Source organism: Epinephelus fuscoguttatus, linkage group LG2 (genome assembly GCF_011397635.1).
Source record: "Epinephelus fuscoguttatus linkage group LG2, E.fuscoguttatus.final_Chr_v1".
Lineage (NCBI taxonomy): Eukaryota > Metazoa > Chordata > Actinopteri > Perciformes > Serranidae > Epinephelus > Epinephelus fuscoguttatus.
In genome coordinates this window covers 31,992,015-32,012,628 of record NC_064753.1, presented here as the reverse complement: position 1 = coordinate 32,012,628, position 20,614 = coordinate 31,992,015, and the positions used below count along the sequence as shown (strand labels likewise).

The following is a 20,614-nucleotide window of genomic DNA, read 5'->3' as shown; positions in this document are numbered from 1 at the left end:
CCCATCCACAGCAGTACATTGCTTAGTTTCTGGGCTGGTACTGCTGCCTGCTTTTCCAAACTGGGGGTGTGCCGACTACCAGACCACAGCAATCACAGTTCAGTTACAAATCAAACAGTTATGTTCTTCAGTTATCTTCATAATGGACAGATAAAAAAAAAAAATCAAATGTCAAGAGGCTCGTCAGCTTGGACAGTCTTGTGCTGACTCTGAGGAGAAGCAGGTTGTCTGACTAACGAATTGAAGATCTCCTACTCACAAGGTATAACCACTCGTGAAAAACACTTAATATGAGCTGGGCTAGTCTGCTTTAAAGCCATGGTTCTGTGAACAACTCAAGTGAAACTGTTATATAACGGTTCCAGGAAGACTAGTCTGTTACATTGTTTTATTCAGACCTATTAATATATTTTTTGAAGGCCAACCTCTTTTATATATTGATATAGTTTCATTTTGAGGCAGTCATAGCCAGTGTTGTCTTGATTGTCCTGTTGAGCCTTGTTTTGTGCTGACATTGAGGCATATGTACGGTTTAACTTGCAAAAGTGTGACAGTGCCCCTCAGGTGAGGTTCCTTAGTAACCCAAACGTACTGTAACAATTACTGTAGCCTGACATATTACTGTCTACAGGGAGGACTCAAGGAAAGCAACACATTACTCTTTTAAAAGTAACAAGTAAGGCATGTTTAGCAACAAACTCAGCACTGACAGTAGGTAATACACTGACTATGGATAAATACCTCATATAACCTCACTTCAATATATCTAAACTGTCTTTTTAAGGAATGCTGCAAAACTATTACATTTGCATTTTTCATTTAAGGTACCTGAAAGGGTGGATAATAGGCTTTTTCATGGCAGACATTCTGACTTGTTATAGCAGGAAAAGTTACTAGTAACATTAATGATGAATCTGTTTAATTCAATTGTCCCGGTAAGACATGACAGTGTGACTTTGAGCCGGTATGCACAGTGCCAGGATGCTAAAATTTAAGCAGCTAAATGGAACTCTCCCTTTATTTATTTTATTTACACCCATGCTTTGCTGTGACATGCCTATTCTGTTAATATATTTAAGAAACATATATCATCAGACATTAGAAAACTACAAACGTTCTGATGTTACACTGCTGGACAAATGTTTATAATATGAAAAAATTCAAAGTATTCCTTTCTGTCTGACAGGATCTCATATATTCAGTTGTCGTAACTCTTCACTGAAGCTATATAATGTGTATACTAAGTGAACTGTCACTCATTGTAACAGTTTTACGACTGCACCATGCCATTAATCTCGTCGAGACGTCTAGAATATTTCATTTTAGACATCTTGTGCATTTTCTACATACTCTTCCAAATTCAGTCAGACGTATTTGGCATCAGTGGAAACTTTAGGATTTTAGAATTAAAGATAACAGTCTATAAACAATGTTTTGCTGCTCAGCATGAGTCTGTACTGACTGACTCATCGGGCAGGTTAAAGAACCAGGCCAAAATGTTCAATAAATGAAATTAGATTGAAGCTGTGTGAGCTCGTTCAAGATGTGTATGAATATATGTCTATAAGAGTCTTTCAAACTGTAACTGCTATCATATTTCTGTAGACAAGAGGGAATGCAATCATATGCCTTCTGAAGTTTACATAATAACTTTGTGTTAGCAGTGATTCAATAACAATGGATCGTTTTCCCTTTCTGGGGGATGTAGTCTCAGAATATGCCTGCACTTAAAGAAGAAAAGCAATGAGAGTGATGAATACTTCATTTCATGTTTTAATTACACAGTTACATTGTTCAACACAGACAATAACCTGAATTAGAATGTTTTACAGCTTCACACATCCAACAGAGCGAACAGTTAAAGAGCGGTATTAGCAACAGGGAGGAAAGCATGCAAGAAATAAATACAAATCAGAATTTAATTCTTCTGGCACAGTTAACTTCATCTAAAAACGGCAACAGGACCTTTTTGAAGAGGGAAATAAAACAAAAGGAGAAAGATCTTCAAAGCGCCAACCTTTCCTACAGAAACATGTTTTTTCTGTAATAATGTATTGCACAATACAGTATAGAATGCTTCCCTACACATAAAAAAAAACATAAACCTTTTTTTTTTTTTTTAATTTATGTAAAGGTAAAAACAGGACCATCCTGAGCCGTGGCTTTGGGGGAAACAAGTGCTGTATCCACTGTTTGCCACTTTAGCTTTCTACTGTAGCTATTCATCAGTGCCTGTTTCACAGGAAGGATGTGTCACCATCACATCAGATGAGCCTTGAAACTTCATTGGTAGAGTTACTGGTCAGGGGGGAAGGGAGAAACAAATGCCAACCTGCTAATATTTGCCTTTTCTAAACATGCGTTTTGCCCGTTATCATGTACATAGTTAAACAAACAGAAAAGTGGCTGATGTAAAGTGTTCGGAGACCCTTGGATGATATTCACAACAGCAGAGCCCTTATGCGTTTGCCATCTATTAATATCTTCACAGAGAAAAGTGTACGACACCTCGGCATGAATCTCATTTGTTTCATGACTTAATGAAGCTTGCGCCCGGCTGGACAGAACATTGATCTGATCTTTTGTGTCCTGTCCAATAAAATCAGGAGGGAGAATCTCAGTGAAGGACAGTTTGCTCATTCCTCTACAGCTCCACACAATCAACCACAGTGAAGTTCTCTAATGCTGGGACGTAACACAAAAACCTCAACCAAAGTGTGAAAAGAAAAGTTGTAGCTTTTGGTTGTATTTTGGTCATTTATAAGTGGTCTACTGGGTTTGGCTTTGTTTAGTTTATCTGAGGGCTTACCTGCAGACACGGAGGCACACATAAAGCTTGTACAAGTTGAATGGAACTGTCATTAAAATGTTGTCCGTGATGCAGGTACGTTTATTTTACTGCACAAAGCTGTTGCTACATATTGTGAATCTATCTGCCACTATAGTCTGTCTAGGATGTTTCATTAAAGCTCTGAAGGTTTCAAGTAGTTTGTACAGAGACACGAAGACAAAGGTAAGATTTTTTTTTTTTCTACAAAAACAGGCACACCGCCAGTAACACACACACACACAAACACACACACACCAACCATGCATTCACTTTATCTCTGCAAGGCTTTGTAACTGTAAGAACACACAATCAGTAGGCTTTTCCGAAGGAGATGCTTCTATTATTTTTACAGAAGCACTATTCAACATGTAGACAACAAGCGCTTTGATTGCTTGAATAAGAATTCTACACATTTGAAACTCAGCGTGCTCTTCACTCTTGTGTGCTCTAATTGTGTGTATTTCAGACACTTTGGTTAAGTGGTGTAGTGGAGCTTCTAACCTTATTATTTCTGGTCTGACAATACACACTGCATCAAAGCCTATTATGGCAATAGAGTACTTTGGTCTGTGCTTTTATTGGTTTCGGACAACAGATGGCATGTCATGGTCGACTCTGTGTTCAGTTTGGTAATATGCGGGTTTGACTGTTATGTGTACTAAATTCCAGCAGTATCGGTTTGGTTGGTGGGATGTGATCAATCGTGTGAAGTCTGGTGGGAGTAAATATTCTTCCACATCACGAGTAATGGCAATTCCTTTCAACGCTTTTAGCATTTTTTTTAGACGGATTCATACGATTGCTTTTGAGTGTGCGCTTCCATGTCTGCTCTTAGCCCAGCTTTTCAAAGTCCAGGTCAACCTCTCCTGGTGGTTAGCTGTATGGTCACAGGAGGTAGCTAGTGTGAAGGGGGGTTGTAAAGACGTGGTCTGGGGTGGTAGTGGAGGAATTAGACATTGAGGGGGGAGAAAGGAGCAAATGACACACACAAAAAAAAATCATGGTAATTATAACAAACATACATGGATGCTACACACAGATGCAGGAGTACCTTACAGCTTAGCTCATTTGAATTAAGTGTCTCAGATAGTCTAAATAAAAGGTTTCATCTGTTATCCATCTGTTGATGACAAGTTTTCCACAACGCTCACTGCAAAAAACAAAGTTAGCTATTTTTTTTCCTAAGTTTGGTCCAAGTGTGTATGAGGCCAGCTATGTTAGGTTTACAATGATCAATATTACATAAGTGTGAGCAGGGTAACAGGCCTTTAAAGGAGCAGTGTGTAGGATTTAGTGGCATCTAATGGTGTGGACTGCAGATTGCAACCAGCTGAAACTTCTCCCATGTGCCAAGTATGACCTCCTGGTTAGGATTCCTTTAGTGTTCATTGTTTAAGAGGTTTTTACCAGTAGCCGAATTATCCGCAAAGGTCTTTCCCCCTCCAAAATTAACAGACTGGGTGATTAAAACTGGTAAAAACCACAAATAAAGCTAAATCTAGACATTCAGGAGGTTTTTATGGGAAGCCAAATTATCCACAGAGGTCTCTTTCTCTCCGAAATAAATGGACCCGGTGGTTTAAACTGGTAAAAACACTGATTTGAAGCATTTTCACATTAAAAATCTATGTTTTTATGATGCTGTCTGGCTCTTGCAGAGGGGCTGCTAACTACAGTGGCTGATGCAAAAAGGCAAAAAGGCAAATGTCCCTATCTAGAGCCAGTGTGTATCTTTGTCCTTTCCAGGCTACTGTAGAAACATGGCAATGCAAGATTGCGATCGCCATAAACGACTCATTCTAAGGTGACAAAAACAAAAATGATTCTTATTTTCAGGTGATTATACACTAAAGAAAACATGCTTATCATGTTATATTCCATTTCGGCCAATATATGCCCCTGAATCCTACACACTGGATCTTTAAGTAAAGGCCTAGAGACTGTTTAACATACATGTGTTTACTGGAGCATGTGGGAAGGGCTGGAAAAAAACAATTAAATAAACCTAAAGAGGTGATGCTTCTCTCTTGGCCTGGAAATAAAGAACTAACCCAGATTATCAGCTTATGTTCAAATTGCATCTTTACAAATAAACAATAATTAGTGGGAAAAAACAACCTTACAAGGTTGGTAGCTTTGAGGTTTACTGTAGCTTAACACTGGCATTTCACTTAATCCTACAGTAATGGCTTGTCCTGCACCTTGGGGGAAACAGACACTCCTAACAACACACACACACACACACACACACACACACACACACACAGGTTGATGAGGACCAAGAGAGAGCGAGGGGTCCCTTCAGGGGTGGAAACAAAACCTTAGACATGACATATTAAGTTTGATGAGTCCTAAATTTGGTGTGATGGAGCTAAATTTAAAACTGAGCCACCACTTTTTTCTTCTTCTTCTTTTTTTAAATATTGACTAGGCATTTGTTTTTGTCAGTACACACTGCTGCGTCCCCTCCTGCAGGATGTAAACTGACCAAGGGGGTGAATGAAGCACGTGACAATGACATTTATTCCCAATTACTGCTTCTCATTCAAATTAAGAAGACTGAAATGAAACATGAACAAGTTTTCTTGGCGTAGTGCAATGTGGATTTTTGAAATGTTGTAGATTAAGGCCTTATTAATTGATTTAGAAATGTTCAGGAAGTCTTGTAGTGTCCATTCACCCTTAATCTGTTTTCATCCATTTTCTGCTGCATGCATTGTGGTACTGTATGAAACCACTTTACCTCTGTTACCAACAGTCTCCTCCACTCAAGATCACATGACACTTTGATTTGAGTGAAAATTGAAAGTGAGAGAAAGAGAAAAAAAATAATAAAGGGAGTTGATGAATTTGAGAAATAAATGTACTGTGAGAAAATCATATTCTGGACATTAAACTTTAAAGGTTTCTGTTATTTGGCAAACACATTTTTGGACCTCTTTAAATACTATGTACATTCACATTAAGTTACTGATGTTACTTTAAATATATTTATATGTATCTATATTATATGACACCCTATGGGCAGTTGCTGAGGTTCCATTCAGTAGCTGAATTCTCTTCATATTGCACCTCCGTCCTCTCACTGTCTTACAATGCGAGCAATACAAAATATTCTACAAGAGGGGTTTCATCTCATTAATATAGATACAACAAATCAAACAATAAGTACAATGTGGGGCTTCCTCTCATAAGCGAGTTTCCTCCTTGTTCTGACTTCACTGCTCAGCCCAAACTTAAAGGAGGAAAAATGAAAGGTAACGAAACCAAAAAACAAAGTCCGTCTTTCTGGATATACACAAGGGCAGCACATGTGGACATCAGCGACAAGAGACATTATTGAAATTTGAAAAGAGGAACAATATCTACAAGCAGGTTCGAACCCTTCCCACGTGACTGCTCCGAGGCTCTGTCCAAAGCAGGCTGGGGTTAAGGGGCAGACTTGAGTCAAGTAGTCGGGGAAGAGCGCAGAAGGGAGGTGTGGGGTGAGGGGAGGTAGAAAGAGAGAGGAGATCCAAGTCTACACCGCCCTTTACTAGGCTCTTTCATCTGTTTATCATGCTTTGGAAAAGGAGGGAGTGAATGTAAAGGTAACAGCAATTCCTTGAAATATCTCCCCGTTGTGGAGCTTTAAAAAAAAAAACAACTTACAAACATTCTTCTCATACGTCTCCGTAGTATGCAATGCCTTCTCGGACAATGTTTTCAAGCTTGTTTTGAGGTTTTTGGCAGCTCCATTGCCATGTATGTTTCTTCATCTCCTTTGAGGCTGTGTACATTTTCCTTTCCTCTTGTTTTTTTCTCTCCGTCCCTCTCTGTTACCATTCACAAAAAAATCACACTGTGGCAGGGTTTCCATCCATTTCATTAAGTCTTTCTTGTAGGCAAGTTCACAGCATCGTCCATATTCACTAGTCTGGGCCATCACTGAGGAATCGCTGTCATTTTGTCCAGACTGCAGGAGGCAGCTGCAGATCAAAGCAGTTTTTTTTTTTAAATGTCTGACTACCTCTGGGTCCCGTTCTGCAGCGTCCCTGCAGCCTGGTCCTCCCAGGGCTGGCTTATCTGCTGAGGAGGTGATGTTGCTTTGCGTTTGGTTATAAGATGAGTGCTTCTCCTTATCGCTTACTTACTCACTTTGGCAGTGTAATACAAAGGTTTGGATCATGTTATTTTTCATCTTTGAATTCATTTGGGTTCACAATGGTTCAGAGAGGTGAGTCCGGTGTAGATTTTCTTGGCTCGCTAGCAAGGTAGTTAGCAGTTTAAAATTAATTTATTTTCATATCATTATTATCATCATCATCAGCACTACTATTCTTTATTTAGAATATTTGGACTTTTCTTTATTTTCCCTTAAAGCCAGAAAGAAACATTTAATAAATACTAAGCTGTGTTTCTGAGGAATTTATCACATCACAGGTTTTCCCCTTCCCTCATCCATTTGAAAAAAAGGTATTTTGTCCTTGCCTGTCTCCGGTAGGACACTGTAGAATAAGTGCCACATCAGTGAACTGTTTGCACTGGTAGTGCACATCTCAGGGCTGGGTACTGTTCTCTCATTGGTGCTAAATTAAAGGGAAATCCGATCCAAGTGCTAATCAGCCTAGTCATCCCCCCATCATTGTTGCCTTACCACAGCCCTTGTCTTGTGTCCTTAGGCGGACAGTATTTAACGTGCTTCCATTACTGAGGGCACATCTTAGTCACATCTTCAAGTCATGTTTTCAGCAAACACATCGGATATGTTTCTGTGACTGAGCACAGAGATAGGAGACACTTTCATGCTTTCCACTACACTGAACCCCAGGCTGGAATCTTTGTATTTGTGGCTGTGGTTGTGAAAGAGACAAAGACAGAAAAAGTATTTTTTGGGGGGGAAGGAAGGGAGGGTGACGAGTTCAGAAAAGCAGTCTAACATCAGGTAGTGAGAGGATTTTCAGGAGAGCTTAGGATAAGAGGGAAATAAGGACTAAAGTAGGGGAGGAGAAAAGGGAGCAATGTGCGATGAAGATTCCTCAGTTTGGTTTTGTGTGGAGTGTGGGCACCGTCGCATCAGTATGCAGGGAAGGGACAAGGGTCAGACGTCAGCGAGAGGTGGCATCCAGTAGGGCAGGGGTAGCTGGAGTCGTGGAGCGAGAGGCACTACTGGAACTGCTCTCCTTGGGGCTGGCAGAGACACTTCCGCTGCCGCTGCCGGCCCCTCCCGCAATACTGCTCTGGCCCGCCAAGGACAGGGCTCCTGGAGGAGTGCTCTCCGAGTGGGTGGGGGGCGCGCTGGAGGATGCCGAGGAGGTGGAGGAGGAGGACGGGGTGCCGAGAGGGACGCTGCTGCCCCCTGGCATCCCCTGCAGGCCTTGACCACAGACATGGTGGTGCTTCTCCCAGTCTTTGTGCTGACAGAAGGAGCCGCAGTAGCGAGCCGTGTTGCAGCCGCTGCACGTCTCACTGGCTTTCCTCCCGCAGTTCCAGCAGCTCTGGTGAGACAGTGGGGAGAGAGTGGGTTGATAGAAATAAGTCTCTTTTTTGTCCCAGGATAGCTCAGTTCTCTATTTTTTACATTTACATATGCTGCAACCTAAAATAAGTCATTTTATGACACAGTTTATCCATCTGATCCTCATCTTTTTTATTACTCTCTGCATGGGGATTTCATTTTAAGGCTTTAAGTCCTGGTCCAGCGCCACTGGTTTGTGTAACCAGCAGGTGGTGGTCAACTGCTCTGTAATGGCCTCAGCCTGGCACTCTGCTCCAACCATCTGGGTCTGTCTGCTTTTATTTACACAGACAACTAGACTGCTTCTGCAATAATGATGACAACATGGTGCAGTACCAAACCAAGAGCAGCCAGCTGTGTGGATTACACAACACAGGAAAAACTTGGAGGATGAGGGGGACAAAGTGAAGGGTAATGGATGGAGCAGAAGAGCGTTGAAGAGTGAGTGACAGAGGAAGGAATTAGAGAACAAGTGAGAGGGGGAATGAGGCGAAATGTAGGTGGGGGGTCTGTGGTACTCACTTCACTGGAGTCCTCCTGCTGGTTGATGACTGTTAGTGCGTCCTCAGAGGCCTGCCTCTTGGCCTCGGCCAGCGCCCTCTCCATTTTAGAGCGTTCGGCTGAAATCATCTCGTGAGCTTTCCTCTCGGCGTCTGACACCGCCTTCTGCAGCTCTGACATCGCCTGCCGCTTCACCTCATTCACAGCCTCCTCTGAGAGAGAGAGGAAGAGAGAGGTGTTAATGCTTGTGACCATCGTCCCATCCAGCCTGCTCTGTCATCCTTTATTGAGGCTCTTTAAGCTGCCATCTTGTCTGTATCTCAGTGAACAGATGTACATCATCCAAGATTTAAAACTTTCTGCCAGAAAAGGGAAACAGCCAGACTTCAATAATTAATTCAAACACGTCTGGCCACAATAATTTCCAGTACTGACAACAGCAGATGTCTCCAAAGTTTTGTCACTAACTTGGCTGTTCAAACAACATCCTGGGATTCCCCGTTTGCGTGATTGTCATCTTGTCAGAATTATTCTAATAGAATTTGTTAGACGGAGTTTACAGAGAAGACTGAATAATTTCTCTACCAGTGGGCATTCATATCCCCACTGCAGGGCTTCGTACCATGTAGATTTTATCATGGGGCCTTTTGTTCTTCCAGCAGAAGCACAAACTGTCTGAGTGAGGGGGCTGTGTTTTTACAACAGGCAGGTGTGTAGACTCCTTTCCAGATGGCAGTCTAAAATAGAAACTTCCCGCAGTCTCCACTCAGTAAGAGGCAGGAGTGATTACAATTTGCAATCTTTCATTATTGGCCTCACAGTTTACAACAAATGCACAATATCTATATCTCGTAGGGCTTCATACACCTGAGGAATAGGTCTCCAAATAAACACTATTTATTAACCGAATGCAAATGTGCTGCGTCGTGATTATAAGATGTGAATTCCTCTAAAATGTCATTTTCCTCTACTGTCAAACATTCTTAAAAATGAAATTATATTTCTCCCTCCTGCTCCACCTCCTCCAGATGTGCCAAGCAGACGCAGTAAGACACAAATGACAAGTGGCTCTCCAGGTGTATCAGGCCAACCAAGGAGGAGGTGAGGCTGATATGGTTCTCTCCCCTGCTCCCTATTTCCCCCAGTCAGTGTTTGTTTGAAAGGAAACTCATAAATAACTGTCACTTTTCCTCGCCGCTCCACTCCACTTGTTCCAAACTACTGTGCAAAAAGATAGGCAGTGGGCAGGGGGGAGCCTTATCCAACACTGGTGCTGTGTATATGCACATGGCTGCGTGTGTGCATGTGTGCATGTCTGAGCTTTAATTCCTGTGCTCATATGCTAAAAAAGTTAGCATTCCGTCAATCCTGTCAACATACAGTCACACTCACACACATGTCTCAATGCTTCCTTCAACCCATCATTCCCCCTCTACCTTTATCCTTCATTTCTATCCTTTTTTTTTCTTCCTCTCATACCCCTCCTCCTCCTCTTTCTTCTCTCCTTTGCAAAACACTATCTGCATTATCCCGAGCTTCTCAATTATCTGGCCTAATGCATGCACCACTAAGATTAGTTTGCAAATTTAATTAATTCTTATCAAGGAGACTGCATAGCAGATGCTGGGGCAATTAGCACTTAATGGAAAACACGGGGACAGCAATATTAACGTTTTAATTCCACAGGGATTTGGCAAGTCCCTGAGACGTGTTATTTCTGTCTGCTTTTTCACACTTCAGATCTTATTTTTTCAAAAGCACTGCAGTCTCTCAACCTGAACCAGACCAGAGAATACGTGTCTGGTTTTAATTAAAAGCAAGAGGTGCTGCAGTTGCATCAGGCAGGAGTACCTGGCTGCTGAGATAGAGGTGACACATATACACACACACACTCACACTCACACACACACACACTTACACAGACATTAGAGGTGAGATGTTGGGAGTGAGATATGTTACTCACCCTGCCTGTTTTGGAGGTGCTTTAGTGCTGGGGAGAGCGGGATGCTTGTAGTACCTGTATGAAAAACAACTGCAATTAAAAGAGCTTTTTTCTGCTGGTGAAAATGCAGCACAGAATTTTGCCTACAGCAGCAGCGTCTTTCCTCCGCAGGGTATTGGACTATGACTGCAACATAATAGTGCTGGGACTGGGGCGGAACAAGGGCTGAGCCAGACGACTCCTGGGATGGGCTCTATCTAACATGCAGTATACAAGAAGGCCCATGCAATGCAACACTCCCACCTGCTTCCCTTTGGCCACACACTGAGCCAAAAATAATAATAGCGGTCAAGATTATTCTGTATAAATGTCTGTATTTGATATACTTTAGTGATAAGTTTGTGTACTGTGCATGAGGCCAGAGAACAATCACAATAAAAGAAGGTATAAAGTCTTGGGAGTGTGTGTTTCTCAGTTACACTCCAACCTGTGCTGCGCTGCTGCGGCCTGCCTCTGGCCAGGTGACTGCATTTTCACTGCAGCTTTAACTGCAGTGGCCTTTCATAGTGGTGACAGATGGAGGGCATTTAGCCCTAATGACACAGAGGGCCTCCAATCCTCTGCCCTGATGGACCTAAGGCTGTAAGGCCTCTGCTCTGTCTGTCTGTGTGGCCAGGGTGAGGGCCATGAAGACTGATGATGGTCACTGTGTGCGTGTGTGTGTGTTGTGTTAGTCTGTGTGAGGTCAATCATGAAGACAATAGAGAGAAGGGGAGGCTTGGCTCTTACCAGCTTTTCTCCAGATTTCTTCTGGCAGGTATCCTGAGGGAGGCCTGTGTAAGAAGTCTCGGTGGATCTCTGAAACACACAAGCAGGCACGCACTCAGTTACACACACTGTGATTGACTCGCGATCTGAACAAACACACGTCCGCAAGTCTCTCCTTTAGTTTCCAATTCTATTTTTGGGACCAATACAAACTAGGTGTAAGGCAATCTCGAAACCCATCAGCTATTGGTCAGACAATGATAAGCCTCCCGGGACAAAGGACAATATTTCGGGAGATGTGGTGTAGCCAGTGGATATCTGCACATAAATCCATATAATTAAAAAGCTAATATAAAGCTGAATCATTGTCAGACGATAGCCGATGGGTTCTGAGACTGCATTTCAGCCAATGTGTTCCACCTTTACACATAAACTGCTTACCTGCCACTCAAATGCAATTGGTCAGTAATACACAGACTACAATTGGAAACCAGGACATTCAGATAACAAATGTCCCATTGCCTACAGATTCTGCATACATACACAGATATCTGTTCATAAGGATGTGTATGGCAACATCAGTAAATAAGCTGTTATCAAATTTGTAACCATTTCTAGGAAGGAATGGGAATACAGGAGTTAGAATTGAGTACAAATTTTAATTATGAATGAGCATGCCAGCAGCATAAGGGTGCGATCAGCTGCAAGATCCTAGATTTTGCAGAAAAATAGGATACTCTAACTTTTTGTGTCTAAATTGATATATTTTTTGAGGCATTTTCAACATTTCCAATAAGCCCTACCTTGCTGTGAGTGTTTTGCTTTGCCAAACAAACCCTGTGTGTGTTCGTCTACCTGTCTGTCTGCCTGTCTGCCTTTCAGCAGCCGAGGGAGTTCCTATGGGCAGTGACTCGCTGCTGCTAGCTGTGTTGGAGGAGGAGTTGTGGTGAGGAGTAGGAGGAGGAAGAGGAGGAGGAGGAGGAGGAAGGCAGTGCTGTCCGTTGCTCCCACCTTTTTTCATCTCCTCCACGTCGCTGTAGCGCCGAATCCAGTGATTCATCTCCTCCCGGTCGGCCTCCTGGCAGCGGCGCAGCACCGTCAGAGAGCGGCGCGTCTTCTCCACCATGTCCATGATGCAATTCAGGAGCTGCAGTGGGACAGGATTGAGGATGAGTTAAAACATTTACTGAATAAAAGGAGACGTTTGACAGTGCTTCATTTAGTTAAACTTCATCACCTACACAACACAGCAGTACCAAATAAATCCACAAACAGCTCCACAGGTCATAGCAACAAAGCTAATTTAAAAGGAATGAGTTACTTATGGAACCACTGAGCTGTAAATCTAGACACTATTTTAATCTGTCCCACAACACATACCACCTAGCAGACGTGCGTGTTTGCGTGTGATTTCTGTCTCTGCCTATCTGTTCATGGATTGTGTGCTTGTCAGTGAATTTCAGTGTCTAAGAGCATTACAACAACGATAATGTAACAGCTGGACTGCTGATGAAAAAGTTGAGCCAATTCCTTCCACCCTTCTGCTCCGTTCCCTGCCAACTCAACAGATTTCCTCTCTTTTCTCTCCTTCCCCCCCTCCGCTGTAAACAGTGTCACTTTTTTTCCACGTTGCCCTCTGTTTCCAGACCTGGCCCGGTCTGCTAAATGGGTTTAGCATGGCTGACATTCAATCCATATCATTATTCCCATTCATCTTTCCCTCTCTCTGTGTGTCTGCCTCCTTTCCTCTGTCTCTCCACTCCCTCCCTCCCCTCTGAGTTAGCTATATTTATTTCAGTGAAGTGTTTCTAATTTGGCTGGGGTCCAGGCCTGGCCGGTTCTCTCCATGACTGCAGCTCTTGTCTCAGCTGCTCTCCCCAGCTGGAGCTGCGCTCTGCTGGGTCCTGAGCTCCATCTGGGGCCCTGTTTCTGTGTGTGCGTGTGTGCGTGCATGTGTGTGAGTGTATGTGTGTGTGTGTGTCTAGTGAACATGATTTTGTCTTCATGGAGCTGGGTGCCAGGAAGCCAGATAGGTGTCTGTCTGTTGTTAATTCACCACACTGACACAGACCTCCTATGGTCAGCTGTCCGTCAACTGCACACTCAGATGGGACGGAGGTTGTCTGTCAACAGTTCCTGTCCTGCTAAAATTAACTTAAATCACCTACTGGCCTCTTAGCTCTTTTTCAAAGCCCTGCTTCATGATGTTTATGATTGAAAAGGTGACTGACATTAAACATGGCTCCCGTGCTGATACGTACATTATCTAGGTGCTTCCATTCCTCTGCCCACTCTCGATCTGTAAGACGATGGTCGATCACCTCCTCTTGGCGGGCACCGTGCACTGCTAAAAGACAAATACATGGGTCAAACTCACATATATAAAACTGTGTAACAGACTTGAAGCTGCAAAATGCTCTACAAGTCCAGAGTGGTGCTTAAAGGAACAGTGTGTAAGATTTAGGGCAAGTTAGTGGCATCTTATAGTGAGGAATGCGGATTACAAAACTTCTTATATTTAGAATTCCATCAGAGGTCATTGCTACAGGGGATTTTAAAGGGAGCCGAATTATCTGCAGAAGTCTCCTCCTCTCCAAACAAACAGACCAGGAGATTTAAACCAGTAAAAACACTAAATAAAGCAATTTCATGTTACAAATCAGCGTTGTTTGGCACATCGCAGAAAGGCCGCTAGCCCAGCACCTGCTAATGTGTGCTCACCTTGATTCTCTGCTAACTTAATGTGTGCTCAGCTTATTTCTGATCCAAACTGTGAGCCAAATTATCTGCAGAGGTCTCTTCCTCTCCAAAAACAACAGACACTGTGATTTAAACCAGTAAAACACACAGAATAAAGTCGCTGAGAGGTTGCTAACTACGGTGGCTGACGCAAGACATGAATGGCCCTATCTAGAGCTACTGTTTGGTTTGTCCATTCTGGTCTACGGTAGAAACATGGATCTCCCTGGACAAGGACCCACTCCCTATGTTAATATAAATGGCTCATTTTATGGTGACAAAAACACAACAATTCTTATTATCAGATGATGAGCTGAGATTAATTAACTCACTAAACATTAGTTACTGTGCTTGTGGATGTCAATTCTGTTTTATTGTCTCCTATTTTAATACTATAATGATTAACTTAGATATTAAAGTTCAATTTTAAACAAAATAACTGGTGTCTTTAGCACTCGTGTGCCTGTGCTGGAGCCTCGTGTCTAATGAGTGAGACAATTTGGCCAAGAATTCACCTCTTTCCTTTTGGGAAAGCAGAAGGAAGGCATATATGGTTGCCACAGTTGGAGCATATAGGCATGTATGGATGTGGTCTTTATATAGCCACACTGCCACAAGGATTATCACACTGGACATGACAACTGGCCTTTGTTCTCTGCATACACCCCACTTACATACACACCAGCCCACAGTCTTGACCATATCACTGGGGATCTATAGATGTATCTGACCCCTGTGGATGCAGCTGTCCTACCTGTCTGCCGGTGTCTGTCCCGGGCTTCGCGGTGTTCATTATGTCTGTAAGCGTCTCTGTATTGGTGTGCCAGGGCCATGTCTTCTAAGCGATAGTGTTGGGGTCCCACTTGGGGGTTTGGTGGGTGGGGTAGGCCGTTGGGAGGGTGTGTGGGGAGGCCATTGGGAGGCGGGTGAGCAGGAAGACCCGTGCTGGGGCTGAAGCGTTGACTGGGGCTGATGGTGCAGGGCCTTTTAGCCAGGTGCTCTGGGTGCAACCCATCTCTGTCCGAGCTGTCTTTGGTCCTGTAGAGGAGGGCGGGAGAGTGGGTTAAAACATGATTTTAAAGTATATGTAATGGCTTGCCATGATGCCATTTAATTTAGCGTAGGAGCGTACAACTTTTATATTCTTTAAAGACAATTAGGTCAAGCAGTGGGCCAGCACCACACAGTGAGCAGAATACAGCAATGTTGTGGTCAAGACCACATAAACCAAGACCACGTCATGACCAAAACTAGAGAGATGCTAAGGAGCTGAAATCAACGTAACCATTTTTATTCATTGCTCTTTTTTGTGCAAGCAATTTAATGATATCCCCGCAGTTGTGGTCTTGAAATGAAATGCAGAGTCCTCTTTGTCTTTGACCAAAACAGGACCGAAGCCTCCAAAAAGTGGTCTTGAGACCAGGACTGATATCAAGATCTACAACACTTGAAAACAGTATCAGAGCATAGATCCCAAGTAAACTGCTGTGTCAACAAAGAAATGAAAGGATAGAAGTTCAGCTGTTGGGACACAGAGCCTGCAGCATTTTTCCAGCAGTGGGATGTGTGGTATATTATGGTATACAACAAAAAACATCTTTGTTGTACAGTTGAGTCTGTATTCGCCAGTATGCTGTACCCTTGCACAGCCAGTCTGGATCTCTAAAGCTGTTTCCACTACCACATTTACCATTATTCCACAAATGTCCACCCAAAAATCGATTCAGCTGCTTCAGATAAATGATGAACCACTCAGAAACTGTTTTGATGCTCACATGACTACCCTCATTTACAAAAAAAATCTCCCACAACATGGATCATTTCTCAACTCAGTTTTACTCAGAAACAGATTTTTGACACCACGTTAATGTCTGAAGGGAGAGAAATAACTTTTCTGCGGCCAACTTCATTTTTCTCCAGTTAGTCCATCAGTGGCCTTGCCAGACCACAATGAGTAATGCAAAAACTGTGGGCTGGCTTTGCCAGGCTAAGTATGCAATGCCAGTGTATTACTTCATAGTGTAGGAAAACATGCCCCAGCAAAGACGAGTATGGCCTAAGAATCAGATCAAGAGGTTAAAAAAACTGCCCGCTGTAAAAACATGCCAAACAAATCAACAGATGTGATTTACTTCATGATGCCTGATTGGTTTTGTCTGTGTCTACCATAAACTGTCATTACAATTTATTTTCAAAGATTACATTGTGAACCATACAAGCCTCTAGCAAAGAACACAAACTTGTTTTGTGAATTTCAACAACACATGGCGCATGCAAACACACACTCACACACATGTATCCCTGCTGAGAGCTGCTTGTTGTTCAGTTACAGTAAGGCAGTGCTCCACCAAAGCTTTTGCACAGCTGTACGCCATATGTATCAAACAAAGCCAAGTCCAACTGTACACCCTGCGTCTCAAGCGCTTAATCTGAATATATCCCTCTGCCGACTCTTAGATTGCAAGTATTTCTCCCTCTCCCTCCCACCCTGCTCTTGGGCTTAAGGGGCAATATGGGCTGAATGCTGTGTGTTTGGCAGATGTTTAGTGACACTCATTTGTGTACTTTAAGTGAGTGTGTGTATGTGTGTATGTGAGAGAGAGGTTGTATTTTCAAGCCATCTGGACAGTTTAAATGGGAGTGTTGATATTAATCTGTTTAGCTGGATGGCAATAGCCAGGCATTCGGATGCAAATCACTCTTTATCATGCCGGGGATCAAAGGCGAATAAATGCAGCGCTGCCCCATGTAGATGAGTGTGTTTATGTGTGTGTGTGTGTGTGTGTGTGTGTGTGTGTTTGGTTATTCATGTGTATATTTGTGTACGTTGGCTATACTCGTACACATCCCTGGCTCCAGTATCTGACAACACAGAGGAACAGCTGGCGCGAAGTAGGCCCTGCCCCAGCCTGAACCACCCTCCCCCTCCTCCGCCGAGCCCCTCCCGCTGTGTATAAGCCACAGGTCAGGAGGCGGAGGTGTGCGGATTACAGTGGGATTGCACGTTCAGCTCCAACCCACAGTCCCATCCAAACCACCACCTCCCACCTCCCCACACCCCGCTCAGGATGTGCTCAGTGTTACGGTCAGCACATCACCATCTGGACACATCCCTGACATATGGACAGCTGCTGGGAGCCCGCAGGTCAGGCAGTCGGAGAGAGCAAGAGAGAAACAGAGAGCAGGAGAGGTGAAGAAGTGATCAGAAAAGAAGGACAGTGCCAGTAAGAGAAGAAAAAGAAAAGGGAGGAAAGGGAAATGCCAGTTAATTCTGTCTTGTGTCATCTTCTTAGCTGGGTGAACAAAGCAGAGCGCTGGGGAGAAATGTGGGACAACTGCAAACCGTCGCCCACTGTTGGTCTTTCTGTCTGTCTTTGGGTTGTGCTGAGGACATTTACTGTACTTCACCCCCGCTTCTCTTCTCTGTCTCTCTCCCTCTCTTTTGCTTCTCAGATGCTCTCTTTCTTTTCCTACAGTGCATTTATCTCACCCCTCCCTCCCAGACAGCTGGCAGAGCCAGCCTGGCATCAGGGCTGTCCAGACTTCTGCCTCCCGCACAGAGGATTTATAGCTTCCCCTTGTCGCTTGGCATTCTGAAATACCCTGAAATAATTCATATATAACAGCGTGTATATGAGAGTCTGCCAATAAATGTGCGTCTCTGAAGTCTGCATGTATATGTTTTCTTGTGTTTAATGGAGATATGCTACCTGTCAGGGGTCCTTCTTTTGCCGTGCTCATTCATCTCCAGCATGATCTCGGAGGAGTCGAGGGGCGAGCTGGCATTAGCGTCCAGGAGAAGCTGCTCGTGTTGGGCCAGATACTGAGCTGGAGTCTGCTTGGCCAACCTGGCACAGTGAAGCAACTCTCTCTGCAGCAGGGGCAGGTTTGCCTTCAGTGGTAAAGAGAGGGGAGACAGACATCTCTGGATTAGGAATGAAACACGTTGTTGTAGGAAGGATATAGATTTACTGAGCCGATGTAAATGTAGAGTGTTAAGTGGACAAGAGGTGAGCTAGAAACTCATGGTGGAACAATAGATAGATGGGGTGAGAGTAAAATAATGCCAGATTAGGGATGGAGAAAAAAAGAAAGTGATAGATGAAGAGACAGGATGAGATAAGACAGGTCCCTTGACACCTTCCTCTGCCATGTGTCTCTCTCTCGCTCTCTCCAGGGTATGCTGATGTGTATAGCTATTGTGTGTGTGTATGTGTGCGTGTCAGTGCTGTCAAATAGCTCTCTCAGACCTGTCCGGTTGATATAATGCAGCCATTGCTGCAATGTCCCAGATGTGGAGGATCATTGCACGCCAGGAGGTCTGACACATTCACACACAACACTTTAAACACACTTTAAAAAATGGACACTCATTCTTAAACACTGTATACACCCACGGATTTCAAGTTTTCCCTTCCCGGACCCTTTCTGTTTGGAGGCAGAAGAGGGAGGAGCACAGAGGAAAGGTGCACATATAGTGTCTCCACACACACACATACACACAGTCCTGAACACTGGCCATATGGACAGCAGCGGTAAACTCTGAGAGTGTCAGTTTTAGACATTGGCCCTGATTTATCTCACATTAAATCTGTGCATAAGCATTTACCTTCAGGAAGGGAATGACAAACGGCCTCAGAGGGAAGTTGGTGGCCTCATGAAGTTTGGAGTGAAACTCTTCGATGGTGAGAGTGGAGTTCTGCCCGAGACAACAGGGAAAGTTAGACAAAGAGTGGAGCCAGGAGACAAACTTTTATAACACCCTCAAACGGAGCTGCATAAGTCCCACATGATGATATTTTTTTATTCTGTTTACACAAGATCCACATCCTATGCAAACACAATAATATTTAGTGTGTGCAAGTCATTATCTTTTGTACACAAGATAAAAAATACTAGCTTTTGGAACTTCATAGGTGCCCGATGTTAAGTACTAAGCATAAACGTACAGTAGGCTAGACACAAACTAGGAGGAAAAAGAGCTGCTGAATTAATTAATAAATAAATAGATGCAGTACAGTTGTTGAAAGAATTCATCAAAAGATTACCACTTAAAAATAATCACAACTTACCACCAGCCCCAGCACAAGGCTGCGCACCCTCTCCCCAATCTCAGGCGATATGTCGTTGCCAAACTGCTGCAGCGTGGTCAGGAAGCGCTTCAGCTTGCAAAGTTGCCGGGCACCACAAGCCGGCGGGAGCTGCTGGTTGGAAAGCGAGGCCGTCGACGACATGGCCGGCCCATTACTGAAGCCGTTAGGAGTGGAGGGAGCACCGTTCAGCGATGTAGGAGAGTGGCTGCTCCCATTCAGCACTGCAGATAAACAGACAGAAGGAAGAGACAACGTGAACTGGGTCAGTAGTTTTGAAGAGGCCTGGGGGGCATCTGACAGATCTGGGGGCGTGATGAGGGCAGACGTGCTTGCATCCCACTGATAGAGAAGTGTGTGGTAAAGATTAAATGTAAGTAAAGCACACAATAGACTTAAATTCGACACCACGCCTGCGGTATATGATGCACATGGTGACTTCAGAGGTGCAAGTTTGATTGAGCGCAGTGAGTGTGGGTTTCTGTGTGTGTGTGTTTGCGGTAACTTCAGCTGTCTCACAAGTGGTACCAGTTGACCCACAGCCCCACACCCCCCTCCCCCTCCATCTCCCCCTGTATCAGTCTATTCCACCCTGCTCCTCACCCTCTCCCCCTAACTCACTCACTAGGACACAACTATAAGAGGAACTTGTTAAAGAGGTGCCAAAAATAGTCCTGTGGCCTGTGTTACTTTTATTCCAATAGCAGGTGTGTAGCTAAATCTGGCCCTACACATGTCCACCAGCTGAAAGTAGATTTGCAGCTTTAAGGTTCAGAATAGACTCAGCGTTCGCACACATATATAATCAGTCACATATTCTTTGTTATTCCGGCACAAACAAACTCACAAATAGCTCACAAACACACGTTTGACCTTTACCCTGCTTTCATATTTTCATATCCGGGCCAAATGAAAACGCACAAGGCGTGATTTACATATCAAAAAAGGTTCTGTTTTTCCATCTCCTGTCTGTTGTCTGTATGTCATATTCTTTAACATACATTTGTGTGCATTACATCTATTTAAAGAACTAATGATGTCAAAACAGAAAAAGCTTTCTCCAAGATTAAAGAAATCATGTATGTACCTGTAATTTAAAGATTGTATTTCATTATAGCAGCATATGCAAGCACTTACACTGAGCCCAGCATCCAAACTATAATTTTAAAACCACTGAAACAACTTAATCTTTTCAAAATGTATTTACAGGACTCCGCAGTGAGCCATTGTGGGCTGTAACACTACAC

General features: G+C 43.5%; 1 protein-coding gene across 5 annotated transcripts in view; it reads right to left on the bottom strand.

The window, feature by feature from the left end:
• Nucleotides 1–1,755: 1,755 nt before the first annotated feature.
• Nucleotides 1,756–20,614, bottom strand: part of cbfa2t3 (CBFA2/RUNX1 partner transcriptional co-repressor 3) — a 47,644-nt gene continuing 28,785 nt past the window's right edge. For 2 of the 5 annotated variants that reach the window (XM_049598878.1, XM_049598916.1), the window contains exons 3-12: nt 19,350–19,591; nt 18,887–18,976; nt 17,988–18,169; nt 15,032–15,315; nt 13,800–13,885; nt 12,394–12,685; nt 11,560–11,628; nt 10,792–10,845; nt 8,850–9,040; nt 1,756–8,307 (exon numbers count right to left, since the gene is read on the bottom strand). In XM_049598878.1, the coding sequence (XP_049454835.1) occupies nt 7,918–8,307; nt 8,850–9,040; nt 10,792–10,845; nt 11,560–11,628; nt 12,394–12,685; nt 13,800–13,885; nt 15,032–15,315; nt 17,988–18,169; nt 18,887–18,976; nt 19,350–19,591 (1,880 nt within the window). In that variant the 3' untranslated portion in view covers nt 1,756–7,917. The remainder of the gene's footprint in view (nt 8,308–8,849; nt 9,041–10,791; nt 10,846–11,559; nt 11,629–12,393; nt 12,686–13,799; nt 13,886–15,031; nt 15,316–17,987; nt 18,170–18,886; nt 18,977–19,349; nt 19,592–20,614) is intronic. The other 3 variants (XM_049598896.1, XM_049598887.1, XM_049598907.1) reach the window with 3 other exon arrangements.